This window comes from Peromyscus leucopus, chromosome 1 (genome assembly GCF_004664715.2).
Source record: "Peromyscus leucopus breed LL Stock chromosome 1, UCI_PerLeu_2.1, whole genome shotgun sequence".
NCBI classification, from domain to species: Eukaryota; Metazoa; Chordata; class Mammalia; order Rodentia; family Cricetidae; genus Peromyscus; species Peromyscus leucopus.
In genome coordinates, this window is record NC_051063.1 from 19367936 (window position 1) to 19390256 (window position 22321).

At 46.6% G+C, this 22321-nt stretch overlaps 1 protein-coding gene across 1 annotated transcript in view; it reads left to right on the forward strand.

The window, feature by feature from the left end:
- Dmrt1 (doublesex and mab-3 related transcription factor 1) overlaps positions 1-22321 on the forward strand; it is a 112079-nt gene that overhangs the window by 56249 nt on the left and 33509 nt on the right. Inside the window, exon 4 of the mRNA XM_028895092.2 lies at positions 7688-7832. Coding sequence (XP_028750925.1) covers positions 7688-7832 — 145 coding nt within the window. The remainder of the gene's footprint in view (positions 1-7687; positions 7833-22321) is intronic.

The window sequence follows — 22321 nt, forward strand, 5'->3', positions numbered from 1 at the left end:
ACCACTGGTTCGTGGGTAGCTGGAATGTGAGCAGGCTTTGCCTGCTGTGGAGGGCTCTTCTTTCTTTCCCAGAGTGCCTCTGTCTTCTGTGCAAGGCACAGCACATTGCTTAGTCTTTGACTCAAGCCTGAAAATTAGTGACACTAAATATGCTGCTACTTAGGTTTATTTTTCAAAACATGTTGATACGCGCGCATGCACACACACACACTCACAGAGGGGAGGGGAGAGAGTGCGAGAGAGAGAGCGAGAGAGAGCGAGAGAGAGCGAGCGAGCTAGCTTTAGGGAAACCTATTTTCATTTATTCTTGAGTCATTTGATGTGACCTGTTCCCATGATGGTCTTGGAGGGGGATGGGCCTCTTCATGCCATTCATGAGTTGGGGGTGCCCGCTAGGAGTCACCAATCTGCTGGAATCTTTAAACAGTTTGGGGACAGTGTGTGAACATGTGCCTTTGCGTTCGCTTGGAGGGTGGCTTTGACAACCTCACCTTGCCCTGCAGGCAGTCTGTCATGTTCCGTCCTCATAAGACAGCCTTCATACTGCTGATTTATGCTAAAAGTATCCTAATGTTTCCGGCAGCTCATGTGTGACATGAATATAATCCATATTTCTTATAGCAGATAATCCAAGTGGCTTATTTCCCGATACTGCTGATAGGGCTGTATCTCTTGGTATCTGCCATGGAGATTCTGACGGTAACATATTGTTTCTGGGTCACTAGCTTTGTCTAAAACAGTAGGTTGGAACAGGTAGCAAAGGTTAATTAAGTTTGTCCATCATGGTGGGAACACATATGGATGACTCTGATGCATTGTGCTCTAAAATCAAAGTTCCTGAACGTGCGGTTGCTGGCATCTCTGCTTCTCATTTTCAAACGATCCAAAGTGAAGTTTCTTAACTCGATGCAGAGTGATGGAAAGAGCTGGGCTGTTGAAAGGCCGCGGCAGCAAGTGGCCCTCTAAATAAGCAAGTGTCTCCGTTGAAATGGGGAAGGTGTCTTGGGTCAGTGGAAGAAATCAGGAGCTCCGGGCAGTTCCCTTTCTTTCCTGCCTCCTTTCCTCGGTGCCCTGAGTAGAACCCAGCTCCTTGTTGGCACTGTCTCCATATGTTGATGATGATTAAATTCTTGGGACTCAGTGAGGTAACAGGACAGGTCTCTTGGATCTTTCAGGAAATGCTCACTTTCTTACTCTGAAGTTGTGTTATTCCTGTAGTCAATAACTGGTATTTTCTCAGGGTAACATCAAGAATATCCCCCCCAGCCCTCTGCCAGTCCAGAGAGTTGCTATGTAATGCCATCAGACATTGGATGTGTTAGCAGCCTGGGAAACCCTACGTCTGGATAATTATTAGCCAGGTGTTTTAGGATAAAATTGTCCCATCTTCTCTTCCAGCTATTTTATTGTTTTTTTTTTTTTAATATGTATAGTTGATACTGGCATTTATGTCTGGCTGTGTGAGTTTGGTTAAAAAGTTAGAGTTGGAGCCGGGCGGTGGTGGCGCACGCCTTTAATCCCAGCACTCGGGAGGCAGAGGCAGGCGGATCTCTATGAGTTCGAGGCCAGCCTGGGCTACCAAGTGAGCTCCAGGAAAGGCGCAAAGCTGCACAGAGAAACCCTGTCTCGAAAAACCAAAAAAAAAAAAAAAAAAAAAGTTAGAGTTGGAATATCATTTTATTTTTAATTATCTCTGTGTGTGTTTGTGTGGTTTGTGCCCATGTGTATTGGTGCATGTGTTCATGTGCACAAGCAAGTAGACAAGAGGAAGTTGTCAGGTTTCATCACATTTGGCTTTATTTACTTGAGACAAAGGTCTCTCACTCAATCTGGAGGCAGGCTTGTGTCCAGAAAGTCCCATCCATCCCCCTGTCTCCACTCTCCCCATTCCCCTGCCAGCACTGGGGTTGCAGGTACACTGGTAACCACCCCTGGTTGAATTTTTTTTTATGGGAGTTTAACTCATGTCCCTAATGTTTGTACAGCCTGTGACTTCACCTGAGCCACCTTCCTAGCCCTAGTGTCTGAATGTCAGATTGTGAATCATACAAACAAGGTTCTGTCTCAAGCTCAGAAGATTCTTTGTAGAATTTGCAAAGATAATAAAGACCCTAAGGTAGTTCTAGCAAGAGATTATTCCAGACACCCAACCCTCTTTCATGAACCCCCTGGAATATACCAAGACCTCCAAGTTCCCAGGGAAAGGGGACATTTTAGATTGGACTTGGCTTTTTCTAACTAGATACCTGTTTTTGAGGGTAATTGTTCCCTGTTACCTGTGTCTTGAGTGCTTAGACTGAGTCCTACAGTAAGAAGCGTGTTTCACGTGCATTTATGTACACAGACGCTCACAAAGCAGTTCGACCCAGGGTGCGTACACTGTTCACATGGATTTGGCATTATGCTTTTCTCTGGTCTTGTTGACCTTGAACTTCTGGGCTCAAGGGATTCTCCTGTTTGATTCCTCCAAGTTGTGTGTGGATGGCGACTGCATTATTTCAGGGCCTGTGATGAGTGGCAGTTCTGTATTTTGGAAAACACAGTCTAAGAAAAGTCAGTGCCACCGATGACGACAGAAGATGTGAAGATGTTCTCACTAGAACCCTGAGCATCACGGCTGAAAATGTGCATTTGGGTTTCTTTTGTCAATTAGCAATATGCAAAGATGAATTGCTTTTACAGTGAAGTCAAGCATCGTAGACCATGTAAGTCCAGACACGATCCTGAAGTCCATGGCAGGGAGGGTATCCCCGTCAGCTGTTTGGGGCTTATGAGTAACTGTCCATGTGCTCCAGGAGCTGGAGACCTGAGGGGAGGGTCAGCTTTGGTTCTGTGTTTCCACATGACCTGCTCACTTTGCCAAGCTGCACCCAAGGCTGTTTTTCCATTTCTTGAATTTAGTGAGATAAACTCTAACTCCGTTCTTCATTTCCACTAGGAAAGGCCCATCTACACGAGTTTTCTTGTTTTTGCTTGCCTCCCTCTGTTGCTATTGCTTTGGTAAGCCTGGGCTTTACAGTCTAAGACAGCTTAGATAGATTGGTTCTTAAATTATCTTTTCTGCTGATCCCCGCCCCCCCCCCCCCCGCCCCGCGCACTCTCAGGAGAGGAAGGACATCCTTTCTGTGTTTAGACAAAGACAAAGAGCTCTTGTGTTCTTCAGCATCTTGGGTGGAGCCCTCAAGGTGGACACCCTCCTCCCCACATTCTGAAGAGTCGCTGGGCTCCCTCACAGGCATCTGGGTCCTGCCAAAGGCCTCCCCTCCCCTCCCCTCCCCTCCCCTCCCTCCCCCCTCTCTCTTTCTGTCCCTCTCCCTCTCCTTTTCTCTTCTGGGCCATTCACTATGTGGCCGTATTAGAGAAGGTAGTGAGAAGATTGAGAGGAAGGCACAAGCTTAGAGGATCTTGAGGAGTAGGTGGAGACAGGCAGTAGGGAGCCTTGGGTCACAGCCGAGGAGACAGTGCCAGCATCACAAGACTTGGCATTTGATCCTTTGTTGTTCTGGTATCTCTGAGACCCGTGCATAATAACAGGCACTTAGCCTACACATTAAGAATAAGTGTTTGCAAAGGGCAGCATGCAGTGTGGAAAACGAACAGGTATGTGTCTCAGTGGGCACAAGGGGCTCTCAGACGAAGCTCTCTGCACAGATGAGGTCTGCCCCGGCTCAGGAGCATGGCTAGGTGAACCTGGGAATAGGCATTGCAAACCAAAGAAATCGTTTTGAGGATGGCAGATGTTGATCTCAGCCTTTACCCTCTGTGCCCTGGAGATGTGAGGTTCCAGTCTGTGAAGAGTTCTGCCTTCACTGTAGAAGTGTTTCCAATCAGAAAGCTAAAGGTTCACCTCAGACAGGGCTTGGGGAGCTTGAAAGATTGTAATTCAAGTTTGTCTCAGGGTCTGGTAATCCCTGCAGTTAGTTGTGTTGATCTGTGGAGGACTCTTGGGAACACTGTTCTCTTTAAGCCACAGCTTCCCTGTGAGCTGGCTTCCTGCCAGCCAGAGTACTCCTTTTACATCCTTCACCTGGAAGGAGAGTTCAGCTTTCTCTAAGATCGGACACTTCTATCTGAAACCTTACTAGACAGGCGGCAGATAGGATTTGAGAATTTTAAAGAGGAAATGATGCTGGACACTCTTGAGCTGTCCTGCGATGTTACTGTTACTGGAGACAGGGTGATGTAAGGCCTGTGGGTCAGATTTATCGCCATGCATTTTCTCAGCAGTTCAGTACAACAAAACCCCAAGCTTCAAGGTTTCCTCTGGAGTTAATACTAACAGTGCGTGCATTTGCTGCCTGCTCAGCTCCTGCCTGTGGGTCACACTCCAGTTTAGAGACTGGGGTGGGTAGTAAGTTTATAAAACATGTCGCTTACTTGCCAGCCACCAAGTGCTAATAATAATAACAGACATAATTCACTAGAATCTTGAATGTTTTAAGTTTTGCTTGGTTTGTTTGTTTTAATATAAAAGAACAAAAATAAAATCTCAAAGAAACAAGTTAGTATTGCATAAAGGGGTGGGGGGGTGGGGAGGGGGAGAGAGAGAGAAGAGAAGAGAAGAGAAGAGAAGAGAAGAGAAGAGAAGAGAAGAGAAGAGAAGAGAAGAGAAGAGAAAAGCAGCCATTAACATAACTGAGTAGTTCTCCATTTACCACTGTGGTTGTCTTTCACCCAGAAGTGAGGAAAGGGCCTTCCGGATATTAGATTAGTTTGAAACAGGTTCCCCAACCTTGGCACAGTTGCGGTGTTGGGGTGAGTACTTGATTGTCAGGGGGACTGTCCTGGGCCCCGTGGGAGTATAGCAGTGTTGCTGGCCTTTATCTCTAGATGCCAGTAGCAACCGTCTTAGCTTCCGGGTGTGACAGTTAAACATGTTTCCAGATATCAAATCTCCCTGTAGGGACAAGGTTGTCCCCAAATGAAAACTACTGGTTTTAAGATCAAACAAATATCAAAGGCTTCATTATCCACCCATCTTGTCTAAGGTCGGAGTAGCAGGATTGTGTTGTCTATCTGTCATCTGTCCGTCTTGTCTATTTAAAATTAGAAGGGAGCAGGAAGTGACCTGGAGTTACTCCCAGGCCTTTTAAGGTGAACATCAATTCAGTTTTTAACTTTGTGTTTAAGTGGGCTCTGTATTCTTAGAGACACCTTCCTCCTCTGCTGTGAGTAGATGATTATTATAGTGGTCTCAGTTTTCTTTCTGAGTCTAGCCTTTAAGGGCTGCGCCACCTCTCCAGCCCTTAAGCGTTATTCTTTGAGTTGGATGTAGCTGAAGTGACTGATGACCTCAGTAAATGCACATTTTAATAACCAAGTGGAGTTTGGCCTTTTGTATCCTTTTTTTCTTCTGCTGCTGGAAGTCTTCTGTTGTGGTATCAGAGAGGCGTTGCGGAAACCGAATACAAATAACTCAGTTCCAGGTTCTAATTAATCACAATTTTTTATGCTTTCTGGAAAGATGAAGAATTAAGTGGGGGACAATAAGCATATGTATGTTTTGAAACAGTGCTTATTTTCTGTTGGAAAGAGTGCCATTTGACTGCATAGCTCTCTGGGCACTGTGCATGCTGGGATGGCAGCTGTTAGCCAATCTGCTTGTCGGACTTGACCTTTTGAACTGTTTTTAATACACAGGCTCCTGTTCATCGCTGGTGTATGGATACATGTTGGCAATTTTTAGAGTATATTAAGCCACGGTTTGGGTGACATGTTAGAATTACCTAAGGAGCTTTGGAAAGACCCAGGGTCCTGGCTGCATCCCAGACCAGTTGAATTCGATTTCCAAGGAGTGGAGCCAAGACATCAGCTCCTTCCTTTATTCCAGTGAGAGTCAAGATGGAGAACTTGTCCACACTATTTGTAAATAAAGTTTTATTGGGGCAGGGCCCATTCATTTGCTGTTGCCTGGAGACGCCATGGCAAACCCTCAATTAGTTACTATTTAGCCATTTATAGTAAAATACTGGCTGACTGTTGCTCTGAAGTCATGGTGAATAGTAACTATTTCAGTATTTGTATATTCATCCCCAAGTCCCCCCATATATTCCACAGCAATAGAAAAAATGCAGCACATTGCAGAGCTTGTGGGCTCAAGTCCCGTTAACTTTGTACACAGGAGATACTGAAGACTATTTTCTGTTGTTGTTGCTTTTTTACTCTTTTGGGGGGGGCCACCACCCATCCCCCAAGTAAATCACACAAGGAGGCTTATTCTTACTTATGAATGCCCGGTCTTAGCTTGGCTTAGTTTCTAGCCAGCTTTTCTTAAATGATCTCGTCTACCTTTTGCCTCTGGGCTTCTCCTGCTCTCTTACTCTGTAAATCTTACTCTTCCTCCCTGGCTTGCTGTGTAGCTGGGTGGCTGGCCCTGGAGTCCTCCTCCTTCTCTGTCCGCTAGCTCTCCCCTCCCAGATTTCTCCTTCTATATACGTATTCTCTCTGCCTGCCAGCCACACCAGCCCTTCCCCTGCCTTGCTGTTGGCCGTTCAGCTCTTTATCAGACCATCAGGTGTTTTAGACAAGCACAGTAACACAGCTTCACAGAGTGAAACAAATGCAACCTAAACAAAAGTAACACGCCTTAAAATAATATTCTACTACATTTCCCCCTTTTTGTCTAAATAAAAATGAAAAGGGTTTTAACTTAAACGTAGTATAACTACATACAACAAAAACAGTTATCAAGAAAGAATTAATTTACAATATTCAGTCCATTTACATTTAGGAAATTCAGAGAAAGCACTCTACTACCCATCCATTTTAGTGACTCCAAAAGTTTTATACAGAATTTACTTTCTATCATAACTAAGAAAAACTTCAACTATAACTATTATAACACAGCGTAACAATTGAACAAATGCCACATAAACAAAAGTAACACACTTCAAAATAATAATTCTACTGCGTTTTTCCTTGAAGAACTGACTGACTTGTAGATGCTGTCAAACCCGAGAGAATGTGACTGTCTCAGCACCCAGAGCGAGGAGCCCATTGTTCTCATGGGCATCCGTGCTTAAAGTCAGCCCCGGACTGTTACACGCCCGTGCTCCTTTTTCAGACTGTGTAACCGGCTCTTGGGAAGCCTGCAGTTTTAGTTTGAAGGGGGCTGGAGTTCTGTGAAGCACTTAACAGAATCCATCACACCCCCTCCCAGTCTTAGAAGGGCTGAAGATACAGCTCAGTGGGTAGAGTACTTACCATGCAAGCGAGAGGTTCAGAGTTCAGATGCCCAGCATCTGTATCCATGTGGGGCAGGCCTGGGCACCCACTTGCAGTCATCAAGAGGTGGAGATGAGATTCCCTGGAGCAAGCTGGCCAGTTGGAGTAGCTGAATTGGTGAACTCCAGGTTTAAGTGAAAGACCCTCCCTTGATATATAAGGTGCAGAGTTTCTGTGACATGCTGAAATTGAGGTATGGAGTATGTGACAGAGCAAAGCAGCTCATCGTGTGGGCACAGAAAGAACAGACAGACACAGGAGGGTCCAAGACAAACTGTCCTCTAGAGTCTGCCCTCCAGTTAGGGCAACCTACTTCCTCCAGCTAGGTCCCGTCTCCTAATGCTCCCAGGATTTCTCAAGTTAGCGCCATGTGACAGGGACCAGGCCTCGGGCATGAGATCCTGTGGGGGGACATTTCACATTCAAACCCTAACAAAGACGTTCTTTAATTTTTCTTAAGCAGATGAAGACCTCAGAAAGCCGCCACCCGGTGAGCTCTCAGTACAGGATGCACTCATACTACGGGCCTCCTTCCTACCTGGGCCAGAGCGTGTCCCAGATCTTCACCTTTGAGGACGGCCCCTCCTACTCAGAAGCCAAAGCAAGCGGTAGGTTCTGTGGTGGGTATCTGGAATTGAGATGACACCTAGCAGGGAAGAGATGGTTTTCTCTGGGCATGGCTCATAGGAGCTTTGGGAGATTTTTAAATTGTTATTAATTCTTTGAGACTATCATACAGCTCCTCCCAGATCTCCCACCTTCGTATCCATCCAACTTCTTCCTTCTCCTTCTCTCTCTCCCCCCTCCCCCCCTCCCCCATAGAGTCCAGTGTGTGTTATGACCTGCCCTGGATAAACCAGGGCACATCTGGTTGATAAAACAGGCAGCACATCTCTAAAGACATCTGACTTTCCTTCTCCAAGCCGAAATCAAATACCAATAGCTTCTTAGCTGGGGTGGGGCTTTGTGTCCGTTTGTGTGTGTGTCCATGTGTGTCTGTGTCCGTGTCCGTGTGTCCGTGTCCGTGTGTCCGTGTCCGTGTGTGTGTGTCCGTGTGTGTGTGTGTCCCCGTGTGTCTCTGTGTGTGTCTGTCCGTCCATCCGTCCATCCCGCGTGCGTGCACGCTTCCTCCATGCTGGGATTTTGCTGGCTGGACCTTGCACAGGTCTTGTGCATGCTGTCACAGTTGCTGTGTGTTCATATGTGGAATTGCCCTCTTACATCTGGAAAGCAGTGTTTCCTCAAGTCACCCTCCACTTCTGGCTCTTGAACTCTTCCACGTAGACCCCTGATCCTTGAGGAGAAAGGATGTGATATAGATGTCCCATTTATTGTTGAACACTCTAAAATCTCCTAAATCTCTGCATGGTGACCAGTTGTGGGCCTCTGTAGTAATTGCCATCTACTGCAAGAAGAAGCTTCTCTGCTGAGGGTGGAGAGGTGCGTTGATTGACAGTATAGCAATAAGTCGTTAGGAGTTGTTTTAATACTATGTCCATTTAATAGAGTAATAGTAGGCTTTCTCCAAGGCCCGTAAGCTGTCTAGCCGTAAGTTCTTGGTCTTGTTGACAGTGTTAAGTGTGGGTCCTATTTTTGTGGTATGGGCTCTAAAGCCAAGTGGAAAGGGATTGCTTTCTCCCTTAACACTTACAACACTGTTGCACTAACTGGACTACCTTACCAGGCAGGTCATTAATGAAACGCCCAGGGTCTACAGCCAAATGAGATTGGTGATTACTTTTCTCCAGATGAACATTCTGTAAAGAACTCAGCTACAAATTGGTTTTACTTTGTTCTTTTTTTTATAGTTTCATTTTCTTTTAAAGTATCTTTTTGTTTGTTTACTTTTCAGGTTGTATTTTAGTTACAACATTTCTCCCTTCCCCTTCCCCTTCCTCCAATCCCTCCCCCACACACCCCTCCCTGCTCTGCTTCAATTTCATGGCTTCTTCGTCATCAGGTGTACTGTGTGCTTTTGTGTATTTGTACAGGGGAAATGGATCCTTACAGAAGTGGGGGGCAGGGGAGGGAGGTAAAATAACAGCATGGATGACTGGAAAAGCCACACAGACTCATACTATAAACTGTTTCCTAAAACAAAAACTGCATGTCATTCCGTGTATAGATACACATACATAGCTTTCATGAACTTACCTCATGTGAGCTGATGCACTCCTCCAAGAGCCAAAGACCACCTAACAAAAATTCCCATACCAGATATGAAAAGCCTCTTTTGAGTTGGTTTATTCTTAACATAATTTTTCCCCTTTCTCAATACTTGTGGTAACAGTAGACTTCTGTCATCAAATGTTATTTCCTTTGTAGCTAGAGTTTTCCTGCCTTGCCCACAGTCAGGACAAATCTCTCTCACCCGCCAGTCCCACAGCTGCTCAGACCCAACCAAGTAAACACAGAGACTTATATTGCATACAAACTGTATGGCCGTGGCAGGCTTCTTGCTAACTGTTCTTATATCTTAAATTAGTCCATTTCTATAAATCTATACATTGCCATGTGGCTTACCGGCATCTTCACATGCATGTGAAGTGGCTGGCAGTGACTCCTTCTGCCTTCCTGTTCTTTCTTTTCTCCTCTCTGTTAGTCCTGCCTATACTTCCTGCCTAGCCACTGGCCAATCAGTGTTTTATTTATTGACCAATCAGAGTAATTTGACATACAGACCATCCCATAGCATTCCTTTTTATTTTTTTTAATTAAGAAGAATTCATGTGTGTGTTTTACGTGCATGTATGTATGTGTACCACATGTGTGCCTGATGCCTGAAGGCAGGAAGAGGGTATTAGATCCCCTGGAACTGGAGTTGTTGGTGGTTTTGAGCTAACATGTAGATTCTGGAAGTCAACCCTGGGTCCTCTGGAAGAGCAGGCAGGGCTCTTAACTGATAAGCCTTCTCTCCAGTCTCCAGATGTTATGTTGTTGAGGAACAGAGTGACATGCAAGGTTCAAACCCCAGGGATCATTGCTGATGCTGAGCAAGGGCTTTGAGAAGATACCCCAGTGCCCAGGGACACTGTAAATGTGTTTCAAGTCCACGTGTGTTTTTCTTAATGAAGCGAAGTTCTGTACAATAAACAGTTGTTTCACAAAGAGTCTTGCTCTAAAAATCAAAGTACATTCATCTTTTGGGGGGAAAGTAACACAGTAAAACATTATTTTAATACAGTAGATCTGGGCTTTCTGCAGTAGCAATGCATATAATTCTGATACGTCTGAAAAAAAATACGAGTGTTTAATGAACCAGAGCACTTTGAAATACACAGTTCCTCAACTTCAGTTTTAACCTTCTCCCTAACAGTTATGCCGAGTTGATGGGCAGGTCTTTCCTGGCTGCATTTCCAGAGCCCGTTTTTAAGTGAATTATACTGAAGCATCACCTTTTAGTTTAGGAAAGCTAACGGTGGAGCCCGGAAGTGGCGATCAGGGCAGTCCTGAGGGACACGGAAGGGATTGGTCCAGACATTCGTGATGAGTCCCTTGTACTAAATGGAAGGAGACGTGCCTTTCCTAAATAGCGTGACCATGGAGGAAGACTTTTAAAATTCCATTATATGTTTGTTGCGCAGGCAGGGGAAGGCCACGATGTGGGAGTAAAGGTCAGAGGACTTTGTGGAGTTGCTTCTCTCCTTTATCCTTGCCATGGATTCTAGGGATTGCGCTCAGCTCAGCAGCCTAGAGTCAGGAGAGGGTGCCTGTACCTCCTGAGCTGTCTTCCAGGCCAAGGGTTTCTTTGCTAAAGCTAAAGAAAATGAGAATCAGAACTATGACCCGATCTTCACGTTTGGAATTAAATCTTTAAAAGCTGGGCAAGAACCCCTGTCCACAGAAGCAAAAACAAACAAAAAAGTCAAGCAAATACTGCTTTATTTACTCCCCTAAAATCCAAAAATAGCTTCCAGGACATTTAGGTCGTGGAAACTCGGTTGTCTGACATGAAGAAATGGAAGTGCACGGTGATGGCTGCACTGTCATTTTTATTGATACTCGATCACCGTGTCTAGAGCAAACAGACTGTTCCGTAACATCCATATTCTCCGTGGTGCCACCTTTGGGCCAGCACGCTCCTTAAGAAGAGAAAGCACACAAGCCACGTTCCTTTTCAGTCTGCTCAGACAGCCTCTCTTTGCTCTTTGTTGATTGATTGAGTGAGCGAGTGAGCGAGCGAGCGAGGGAATGAAGAAGTCTGTTTTTAAGTGAGCTTGCCCCATCAGGGAACGAAAGCCTGAACAGTCAGGATCCCGACCCTGCTGTGTCCAGTTTGGAGATAAAGCAGTTAAAGAGACTTGTTGTCATGTAGATAATTAGACATGAGTTCCCCTTACAGGAGGGAACTGCCTGTGCTTCTTACTCCAGCAGTAAGGGATTAGCTTTAGAAGCACCGGCCTTCTTGAGATAAAGGTGCCCATTGAGAGCAGTAAGACAGAGAAATGTAAGGGACAATTTATTGGAGCAGAGAGGAGCAGATGTGAAGAGGAGCACTAGATTTGTCTGAAGTTACGGCAGAGGCGGCCTTAACTCAGAAGGAAAGAGGTAACGGTCCACGAAAGCAGGGTTGGCCGCATTGTGACCATCGCACGAGGCATCAAGAATCGCTTACTTTTCCTGAGGCCTCTGGCCTCACTTCCTGGGACCCTCTCATCCACTGATAATTAGTCAGGAGCTCAAGCTGTGGGCAAGAGGGAGATGGCCCTGAAGAACCATAGATGAATCTCAGGATAGTTGACTTGGAGTTATGGAAAAAGAAAAACAAATTAGTGGAAAATCCGAAACCCAGCCAACGGGTGAAAGGAACGTGGTTTACTGGTGTCTGGCTGCCTTGGAGTGCCATGTGTGAAGCTTTACAAAGCCTGTGAGGAAGGTCGGGAAAATCACTGGGGAACCAGGATGTCCACAGGTCATCTTTTTGACATGTGAGGTCCCCGCTTTGATGCTTTGGGACAGGCTAAGGCCCCTTTGGGTAGTTAGTGGGTCTGAGGGTCTGAGATGTGGTGCGTGGGGCTGGGGACATCACTGCAGTCACTGAGAAACTGGCCCTGGTTAGCTGTCACTAGTTCTGCCTAGCACTGTAGTCATGGTTGAGTTGAGTCCCTTTCAACAGCCCAGCATGTTTCTGCATGTTTCTAATCAGGTATCCCAAATGGTCTTCTGAGTGATTTGAAGAATGGTCTGTAAGTGGACTTAGTGTTTTTTTACATTTTTATTTGAGTATGTATTTGCCCATTATTATATTTTTTAATTTTTTTAATGGATAAACGTAACTTATTGGCTGTCTTTGCCCAAGCTAGGGATTCGAACCCATGGATGCTAGGGAAATGCTGTACCACTGAGCTACATACAGCCCCAGGCCTTTCAAAAGGTTTTACTTTGAGATAGTTGCTCAGGCCAGACTTAAACTCACTGTGTAGACCAAGGTATCTTCAAATTTGTGAGCCTCCTGCCTGTAATTACAGGTGTGTACCATCTTGCCCAGCTAACCTTGGTATCTAGAGAAATGGGTGTGAGCTTAATGCTGTCCTCTGGACCTGCAGTGGATGGCAGCAGGAGAAATCTGTTGTGGAAAAAAAAAAGTGTCAAAGGTTTCCCCTTCGATTTTGCTTCGATTGTTGTTCTGTGAGGAAGAGGTCTGAGCAGACCCCATCCCATGCAGAAGTGATGGTTGGGATGTGTGCGTAGGTGGGAGCTGAGGCTGTCTATGTGCACCGCCCACGCTTGATTATTTGTCTCTGTGTGAGGTGCTGGGCATTAAACCCAGGATCCCACATCCTAGGCAAGTGCTGTACCACTCATTCTCAGCCTCTGTGAGATGAATTTTCCACCAGATTTGAGAAGTCCGTGACACATGCACATGGGCTCTGAGTAGAACTTGGATGTGTGAAGTCTGAGTGGAGGGGAACCACCCCTACTAGAAATAAAAAGTTGAGGGTTCAGTACACAGATGCTGGATAAGTCAGTCTGACGAGATCACCTGAGAAGTGAATGTCCAGGAATTCAGAGGGAGCATAGAGGACTGAGGCCCCGAGTGGGGACCTCAGTGTTTTGAGCATTGGTCGATGGGATGAGTGAAGGAGATAAGCAGCCAGTGAGGTGGATCAAAACTGTGGGTGGGTCATCAGTGTTTCATGTCGAGTGAAGGAAGTACTTCAGTGAACCAAGCCGAGCAGGGCTGACAGACCATAGGACAGGAAAGCCGGGCTTGCCCACTGGCTGGTCCCAGGTAAAAATGATGGATGGCCTTGCTGCTCTGGTGGGGAGCTTGGGCAGTCTTCATGCTTGGAGAGCCTGGGAACCGGTTGCTCTTTGGTCTATGAGGCTGTGTGACTCAGCAGTTCTAGTCTGGTGCTGGACACTGGAGGAATTCTGGAGAGTCAGCCACTGGTGTTCAGTCCATGCTGGAAGTCCAAAGGAAATGGGTTTCAGTGTTAGCACAGGGCGGTGGCAGCAGCGGCAGTGATCACTGTAGGATAGATGCACACACTAGCAAGAGGTGAAGCCTGGCAGGCAAAATGCAACAGCTTTTCTCTCCGACTTCCTTATCTCCTCTCCAGAAGTCAGTCCTTCTGGGAAATACTCTTACAGACCTACCTAAAGGTGTGTCTGTTAGTTAGTTCCAGATCCAACTAAGATTAACCATCACAGCGGGACCCAAGGAGCCAGGCCAGTGCGCTCCAGAGTGGCAGTTCAGGTGGGTCTGCAGATACTTTTCCTGCTGGTTGAAGAAGAGTGATACATAAAGGAGTCAAGAATAAGGGGAGACTGTAGCTACTTGACAGGGCAACTAAATGTCTAGTGAGCTTGATGTCAGACATGGGGCTTGTGGTTGATATAGTGTGCGCCCCAATAAATTTATCTGGGGGTCACAGAACAGAACAGCCACTATATTAAACATAGAGGTTAGGCAGTGGTAGCACACACCCTTAATCCTAGCATACCGGAGGCAGAGATCCATCTGGATCTCTGTGAGTTCAAGGCCACACTGGAAACAGACAGGCATGATGGCATATACCTTTAATCCCAGGAAGTGAAGGCAGGAATCAGAAAGGTATATAAAGCGTGAGGGCCAGGAACTAGAGGCTTTTTAAGCTTTTAGGCTTTTAGCAGCACAGTTCAGCTGAGATCCATTCGGATGAGAACTCAGAGGCTTCCGGTTTGAGGAAACAGGATCTGATGAGGAGTTGGCGAGGTGAGGTTAACTGTGGCTTGTTCTGTTTCTCTGATCTTTCAGAATTTACCCCGATAGCTGGCACCGAGTTTTTATTAAGACTATTTAAGATTCATCTACAGGGGCTTGTAGCTTTATCTTTCATTGTTGTAGTAGTTCACTTGCACCTCACATAAGATAATCATGAAACATCTGAAACTGTTCCTGGGGTGTTGTGTGTGTCACAGTTAGGGCAACTGTCCCTTCTGTGTGGTTCCAAGTCATGTGTACGCACTGAAGAGGGAACTCATACCCATGAAGCTGTTAGGTCCACTCCTCCCTTCCTAAGCTCCTGGTAAGCACTAACCTGCTTTCTGCCTCAGATTCCCCTATTCTGGATGTCTCGTGCAAATGGAATAGGTGACACACATCCCTTTGTCTGTCCTCTCTTTCTCTTAACCAAGTTTTCATGGTTCATCCACACTTGAGCGTGAATTAGCACTCCATTCATTTTTATGGCTGAATGATAGTCTGTGGTTTGAATGGATCACGTTTTGCTCATTCATCCTTTGATGGACGTTTGGATTATTGCCGTTCTCTGACTGCCGTGAATTGAGCATGCCTATTTGATTACCTGTTCTTAGGTTCTCTGAACTTCTCCCTAGAAGTATGTATTAGTCAGCTTTTGTCACTATAATAAAAAGACTGGCTTCAGTAGCTTTCAAAGAGTAAAGGTTCATTTTGACTCACAGCTTTGGAGGTCCCCACCTGTCACTGAGTGGGCCCATTGCTTTGGGTTTCTGGTGGGGGAGCCACATGGCAAAGGGACACAGTGGAATAAAACCACTGACCTTGCCAGCCAGGTGGAAAAATGGAACAGGAAGAGGTTAGGGTCCCGTGCCTTCTTTCAAGGGTATGTTCCAGTGACCCGCGCACCTCCCACTGGGAACTGACTTTAAGGTCAGGCACGTGCTAGGCAAGCACTGTACCACTGAGATGTAACCTCGTCCCTCTTTTATCCCTTTTGCTGCAGGGCTTCGACAGGCAGCCTAGGCTGGCCTCGAACTCACTCAGTAGTCCAGCCAGGCTTTGAACATGCCGTCATCTTGCCTCCTTAGGATGACGGTCCTGTGGCCAACTCTGGGTTCTGCCACCTCCCAATAATGCTACCCTGGAGACAGGGCCTTTTAGTGTAGGTCTATCCAGACCCTCCCGAGTGGACTCGCTAGGTCTGTGGGAGTTTTATATTTAATTTTTTGAGGCACATTAACCTGTTCTCCCAGCAGCTGCCCTGTCTTCCATTCCCATCAGTCTGTGAGAGGCTCCCACTTCCCCATATCCTAACCAACACTAACTTGTTTTCCAATTTTCTCAATTACGGCTCTCATAATTCATCTTTATTGTACTATAAAAGTATCTAATCAAAGTAGATTAGAAACTCAAAGTAAATAAAGCGTAGGTCCTTCCCTCCATATAGTTTGGAAATCACTGATTTGCCCAAGTAGAAGACTGGTGTGGGAGAAACGTGTGGCCAGTTCATAGCAACACATGGAGGGTGTTTGGGAAGTGGCTGTGGGCACATCCAGGAAATGAGGCCCACTCCGGAAGGGGTGACATGGGGGTACCCCAGCAATGCCTCTGTTTCTCTAAATGCACATGTGGCTATAGGTGGGTAGTGTTAGGTCTCAGGCAGTCTGTATGTGTATTGAGAAATGGACTCCCCCAGAACCATAGGAGGATTTCTGGCAGTTAGATAAAAGTCAGCATCCCTCAGGAACTTGTGAAACCGGTAGTCTACCAGTAGGAGCCATTTCCCTCACCTGGCGGAAGGGACATATGGTTACCAGTGACTTCTGTCGGCATAGCAAAGCCCGTGCTGGCCTCCAGGCTCCCTTACTATCACAAGTACACACTATACATTTCAGAGTCTGTGCTCTCATCCCAGCCCTTCTTACCAGCTCCCCTGCCCTAAGCTCCCTCCAGCTCATGGACGTCCCCCCTCCAGCTACTATTCCTCTCAGAACCCAGCCATCTCATTATTCTCATATTCATTCTCCTCTTCTTACTCCTGCTGACTCTCTCGTTACGCTCTGTTCTGTTTCTTGCTATCTCACTATCTCCACTGTCCTTTCCTACTTCCCTAACCCTGGCCACGTCCAGTCTGCCTCTTTGTCCCCCTGCTCTCAAATCTACAATGAAAACCTTAACCACATCGTAACCACATCATGGAGCATTCATGTTGACATTTTCTTCACTGTGCCCCATTGCATGCAGGTAGCATCTGTAAAGAGGCACATTTTCTACATGTTGCTCTCTTTAGTAAAAGTTCTTAGCAGGCAGTTGACACCTGCAGTGAGGTTTGGATTGTTGTTCAAATCTTCGATGGTCTTTTAATAAAAAAAACTCAGAGCCAGATATCAGGGTGAAAGCTGAAAGATCAGAGAAGCAGAACAGCCAGCCACTAGTTCTTACCTCTACAAAATCCTCAGTCTAAAGAGAGTGAGTTTCTGTTTCCTCACGCCTTATATACCTTTCTCTGCCCTGCCATCTTACTTCCTGGGATTAAAGGCGGGTGTGCTTCCCAAGCAAAGGCATGAGATCTCAAGTGCTGGGATTAAAGGTGTGTGCCACCACTGCCTGGCTCTGTTTTTCTCTCCTATACTGGATCAATCTCATGTAGCCCAGTGTGGCCTTGAACTCACAGAGATCCAGACAGATCTCTGCCTCCCGAGTCATAGGATTAAAGGTGTGTACCACCACTGCCTGACCTCTATGTCTAATTTAGTGGCTGGCTCTGTCCTCTCATCCTCAGGCAAGTTTATTAGGGTACACAATATATCACCACATTGGATCACCTGGGGAAGACAGACACACTTCAAAGATTTGGTCCGCTTCTGTGATGATCTCAGCGCAGACTGCGGAAATGGTTGCCTCGGACTCCTGTGCAGCCACTGACAGTGGATGCCGCGCCTCTGCACTGCCAGGCTGTAGGCGGAATGGGTGTGCAGTCACCTGTGACGTGTTTAGTGTTGTGTGGTAGAGTTGCGCTTTGTGGGAAAGGTCTCCTGGTAGCACCTCCAGACTCTGCAGGTGGGAGCACGGAGGCCATGCCGCCGCCGTTTGGAAGCACCCTGAGATCTCCTTGTCATGGGTGCCTTCAATGTGAGGTGAGTGACCTTCTGTGGTAAGTGGCCATGTGGAGGGATAGGCGAGTCTGGTTAGTAAAAATGGGCCTATGAATCAGCAGCTGCATGGCCTTAGCCACAGCAGGCCTTTCTCAAAGGCTGGTTTCATTTCCTGCTTTGGAGGGTGAGGGTGAGCACTGTGAGGTCACGTGGCTGTTGTGAGGTTCTGACGGGGTCCAGTGTGAAGGAGCTCAGGTCTCCTGTAGAAGGTGAGGGTGGGTGCTCTGAGAGGCTGCCTGAGGAGTTGTGAGTTCTGACGGGGTCCAGTGTGAAGAAGTGCAAACACAATAAAAGGTAGCAGATGTCATCGCACCCAGTTCCTCCCCTCGAGGATAGTGCTGGTGTTGCTGGCAGGCCTTGTTCAGAAGAATGTTCTAGAAATGTGTCGGTCTGGCTTAGTCCTGTGGAAAGTGGGCCTAAGACTCCAAGGGCCGCTTTTGTCCTGTGTGCTCTGTCCCGAGCTGTGTGACCCAGTCTGTAGGAGAGAGAACTGGTTCTTGTCCCCGTCTGTCCCGTCCCTTGTCGCGGCCCCCCCCCCCCCGCCCCGCCGCTCCCTTAAGAGAAGGTGACCGTGTCTCATGCAGTGTTTAGAGATGTTACCCTTAATTTCAACGTGGCGCTGTAGGAAGTAGCTTGTTTGCCACATTTCAAAGAAAAGAGCGCTGCACTGATAACCTTAGTTATTTTGTATGTGACCTTTTATTGTCAGCTCTTGCTTTGAAGAGAGAGGTGAGTGGAACATTCAGTGGCTCATGTGACAGAAGCTGGTACCTGGAAGAGACTAGAGCCCTGCAGTGGGAACGGCCCTAAGGGTCCCCAGCTCTGGCCCAAAAGTGCTGTGCTCGGATGGTATCTTAGAGCTCCAGTTCACTCAACTGGGAGGCTGAATGAAATATCAACAGTTTACCTGTTTTCATACAAGGATCCGTAAAGAGCTGTGCAAAACCATGGAACACTGCTGTCCACACTGACGCCCCCTTGTCACGTTCCTGGTGGCTCAAAGGCCATCACCCTGCCTTTACACCTCTCTGCATCAGCAGGTGTTGAGCAGTGGACTGTGTAAATTAAAAGTATTGCTTTCATAAAGAAGGGCTTAGTTTTAGCCCAACAGGGGTTCTCATGGACCTGAGTGTTTGTGTATGGTATATTGAGAGTTTCAAAATTAGACATCGTGGTCTGCTGAATGAGGAAGATAAAATATCCACGTTTTTAAGCATTTACAAATGGTAGCCATTTTTAATTTGGGAATGAAGTATGTTGGTGTTTCTCAATGAATGGAAAGGAAGCAGAGAGGGAGAGACTGTTGGGGACCAGCAGCTCCTAAAGAACATAAAGAACAGTATAGACTAGTTGATGTGCTCTGGATGACAACAGAGCTGTTTTTATTTGGGTCCTTTTTCTTTCTCTATGAAATGCAGGCCCTGCAAAGGCAATCTGGACAAGATTGAGAGCTGGTGGCCCCAGCAAAGCTATGTAAGTGTAAAGTGCCAATGTTTAACAAAGCCAGTCACCAGGCTATCATCTAATAGTGGAGGTGCTTCTCAGGGACCTGCCTTGGGGAGGTCAGACTGCCATGTAAGGCATGGGATCAGTTATCTCAACACTGGGGAGGAATGACCAGGATGTGCTCTCGTGTATGCGCACAGGGGCAGAGGGGGCCCTCTCCATGGTTGCCTCATGGTCTGCTGAATGAATAAGAGGACCACTCTTGGATTATTTCTCCTCTGGTCTCACCAGTGCTCGGTGAAATGTTATCTCCATGCAGGTGTGGGGTGCAGCCGCTAGGCTGTATACATCCTGGACTGTATTGTGTAGAGTCTTGCCTTGGGGGAAGCTCTCAATTTCACAGACTTAATTCTTTGCATGAGTCTGGCTGTTGATGAAGAATGTAGCCTTGCAAGAGGCTCAGATGAGGCTTTACCAGTATTCCCACTTGGAGAGGGGGGCTGGCAGGATGCTTTCTCCAAGCCTTGTCCATGGTGTTGCGCAGTAAGGTTCACTAGGGTCCGCTCCCACCTTGGAAACACTTTCCCTGGCTGGGCTCTCTCCTTTGTTTCCCTTTCCTTCACTTCTGGTCCTTGTGTTACTCTTACAAACACACGTCGTCGCTTCTGCAGCGTCTTTAAGACGGCGCCCTGTGCACCTTACTGGTATAACTTACACTACTAGTATTATCACCACTGTGTGACGGGTGAGAACACTGAGGCGTGAGACAGCGGCTGAGAAGCAGGGAGGAAGAGGGGCCCTGGTTTCCACATGCCAGGTGTGGGAGCTGAGGCATAGGGAGGCCTTAGTCTTTCTGAAGCCTCCCTGGCCAAATGGTCTGACACGTCTGTGTTTGAACTCTGTTTGAAGAGATGGCGGCTATGATGGGAGGCTACTTACTTAGACGTGGCCGCTACGGTGTTGCTGTTGCTGTTGAGAAATGTCAGAATACGGTTCTGTAGCACAGGCCTCCTTCAGAAGCCCCCCACCCAGAGCTGCTTTTCTCTTACCTCACAGCACACATCTCAGGAACAGCCTGAAACCCGCCAGCGGGTCAGCTGAGATGGTTCTCTTGACAGACAGGGGAAAGCCACTTAGTTGTGTGGTTATATTTGAATTTCCTTCTTATCTAACAGGCGAGAGTTGAGCATAGTTCATATTTGATGAGGGCAGGTATTGGAAGGTTAGGTAGCTAGTTACTGTCTTAGAAATCATAAGTAGTTAGAAATAGAAACACCACCAGCTACTTCTTACATAGTCACTTTTTCCTTTGATCCTAAGCTAAGTCAGTTTATGATTCTATACGATATACTACTTGTTAACATAAGCAAGAGTAGTCCAGTTTTTCCCAGATGGTTAAAAGTTTTTATTATATGTATTTATTTTTGCATGTGTACTTTTGTGTGTGTGTGTGTGTGTGTGTGTGCACGCACATGTGCATGTGCATTCACTGTGTGGGGAGAGGGCTTGGAGGATAACTTAGGGGACTTTCATCGTGAGAGACCCAAAAACAAAACTCATCAAGTGCCTTCAACCAATGGCCCATCTCACTGGCCCTCCCAGATCATCTTTTAGAAAGATACCATTTTTTGACTCTCTTAGTGGCCTTTGGAGGCTCGAATGGAATAGCTTTCTGTGTCTTCAAGTTTCCTCTTGGAAGCTTTCCATCGAGGGCACGGCACACACCAACTTTGCCCGTACCCTCAGCTCATCCAGTGACTATTGTTTTTAAAGCCGAGAAGCTCCAGCCTTGGCAAGGCGGGCCTTGCGTGTGGCTGTAGCCACTGAAGTTAGAGCTGCCAGATCACAACTGCGAAGACTTCATTTGACTCCGACTTGAATCTGCCGGGCCTCCGGCATAGTGAGGAGTAACTTCGGAGTTTCTTTTCCCCGGCCCAGCTCTTGGGAGGCACGGCCCCAGGCCAAGTACAACTTGAATAACCTTCAGGAGAGCTGCACTGTCCTTCCGTTGGCTGCTGTCTTTGAAAATTGCCTGCAGGGTTAGTGAGCAGGAACAGTTAAGATTTACAAACAATGATGAAGCTTGTCATGCATCTTTCACCATTCATCACCCGGGTGCCGTGCCTGGGCGGTGAAGTGTTCTTCATAAAAACCAGCTCAGTGTGAAATACACCTCGCTGCAATGTTTACTGCTCTGAAGCCCGTCAGCGGCCCTTTATAGTAAATCCAGATTGCGATGTGACATTACAGTATATCATTGCCCGGCGCTGTGGGGTTTACACTGGGAATGAGTGCAGTGCACACCAGATGAGGTGTCCAGAGTGAGTTATGTTAGAATTTGGCTGTTATATGGGGATAGCTTTTGTTTTCTGAACACTGAAAGTTAGCTTTATATGTATTTGTATTTATATATAGGCATATACTTCCCATCCTGCACATATACACGGGATATACACTGTGTGCCGAGGTCAGCTTCCAAACGGGTTCCAGGTGTAAAGAATGGTGACCAGATTTTATGTACCTTCCAAGATGTTGTTCATTGAACTTGGCATAGATGGAAACTTTGCCGGGGAGCTAGGGTCAGTTCATTGAGAAAGTCAGTTTGATCTGTGTGTAAAGTGATCGTGTTTCCCATCTTTTCATATACAAACAGGGACCCTTTTCTCTTGGGTCTATTACTGCCCTCTGTAATGTCCACTTCGGTAGAAGATCCGATCCTACAGGCTGATTCCTCTGTACTTGAGCACTGAAATCCTCTTACATACTCCTGGGGAAGTCTCTGAAGTCACTCCCTTATTTATTATTTTTTTAAGTGGGTATCAAAATCCTGGTGCTGCCTCTGCTGTCTTGAGAGATGCTGCTTCCAAATAAGAGATTTATGTCGTTTTAGCTTAAATCTGCGAAATAAAAGATAGACTGAATTTATTGAATGATCAGGTTTATTTACATTCACCCTAAAGGCGCCAATATTAAAAATGGGCTCCATAAAAATAATATTCAGAGATAACAGCTTCCCCTGAAGTCCCCTGATCATCTGCTTAACACATATATTTTCAAATTCTCTGTTCAGCACAGGAGGCTGTGAGAAGGATTTGTGGTCTTCACCCCCTTAGGCCTGCCGGGAGTCCAGGTCGGCCCCACACACCCTTTAAATGAAGAGCTAAGCAAAGCTCTCCGGGCCACACCCACTGCCTTTTGAGGTTGATTTCTCCTATTTGTGAAGTCTTCATCAAGACTGACTAACTGTCCGTCTTTCTGGAAGAGGCCTCAAGGAGACACTGTGGCATATGGTGCTGGCTTCTGGGGACAT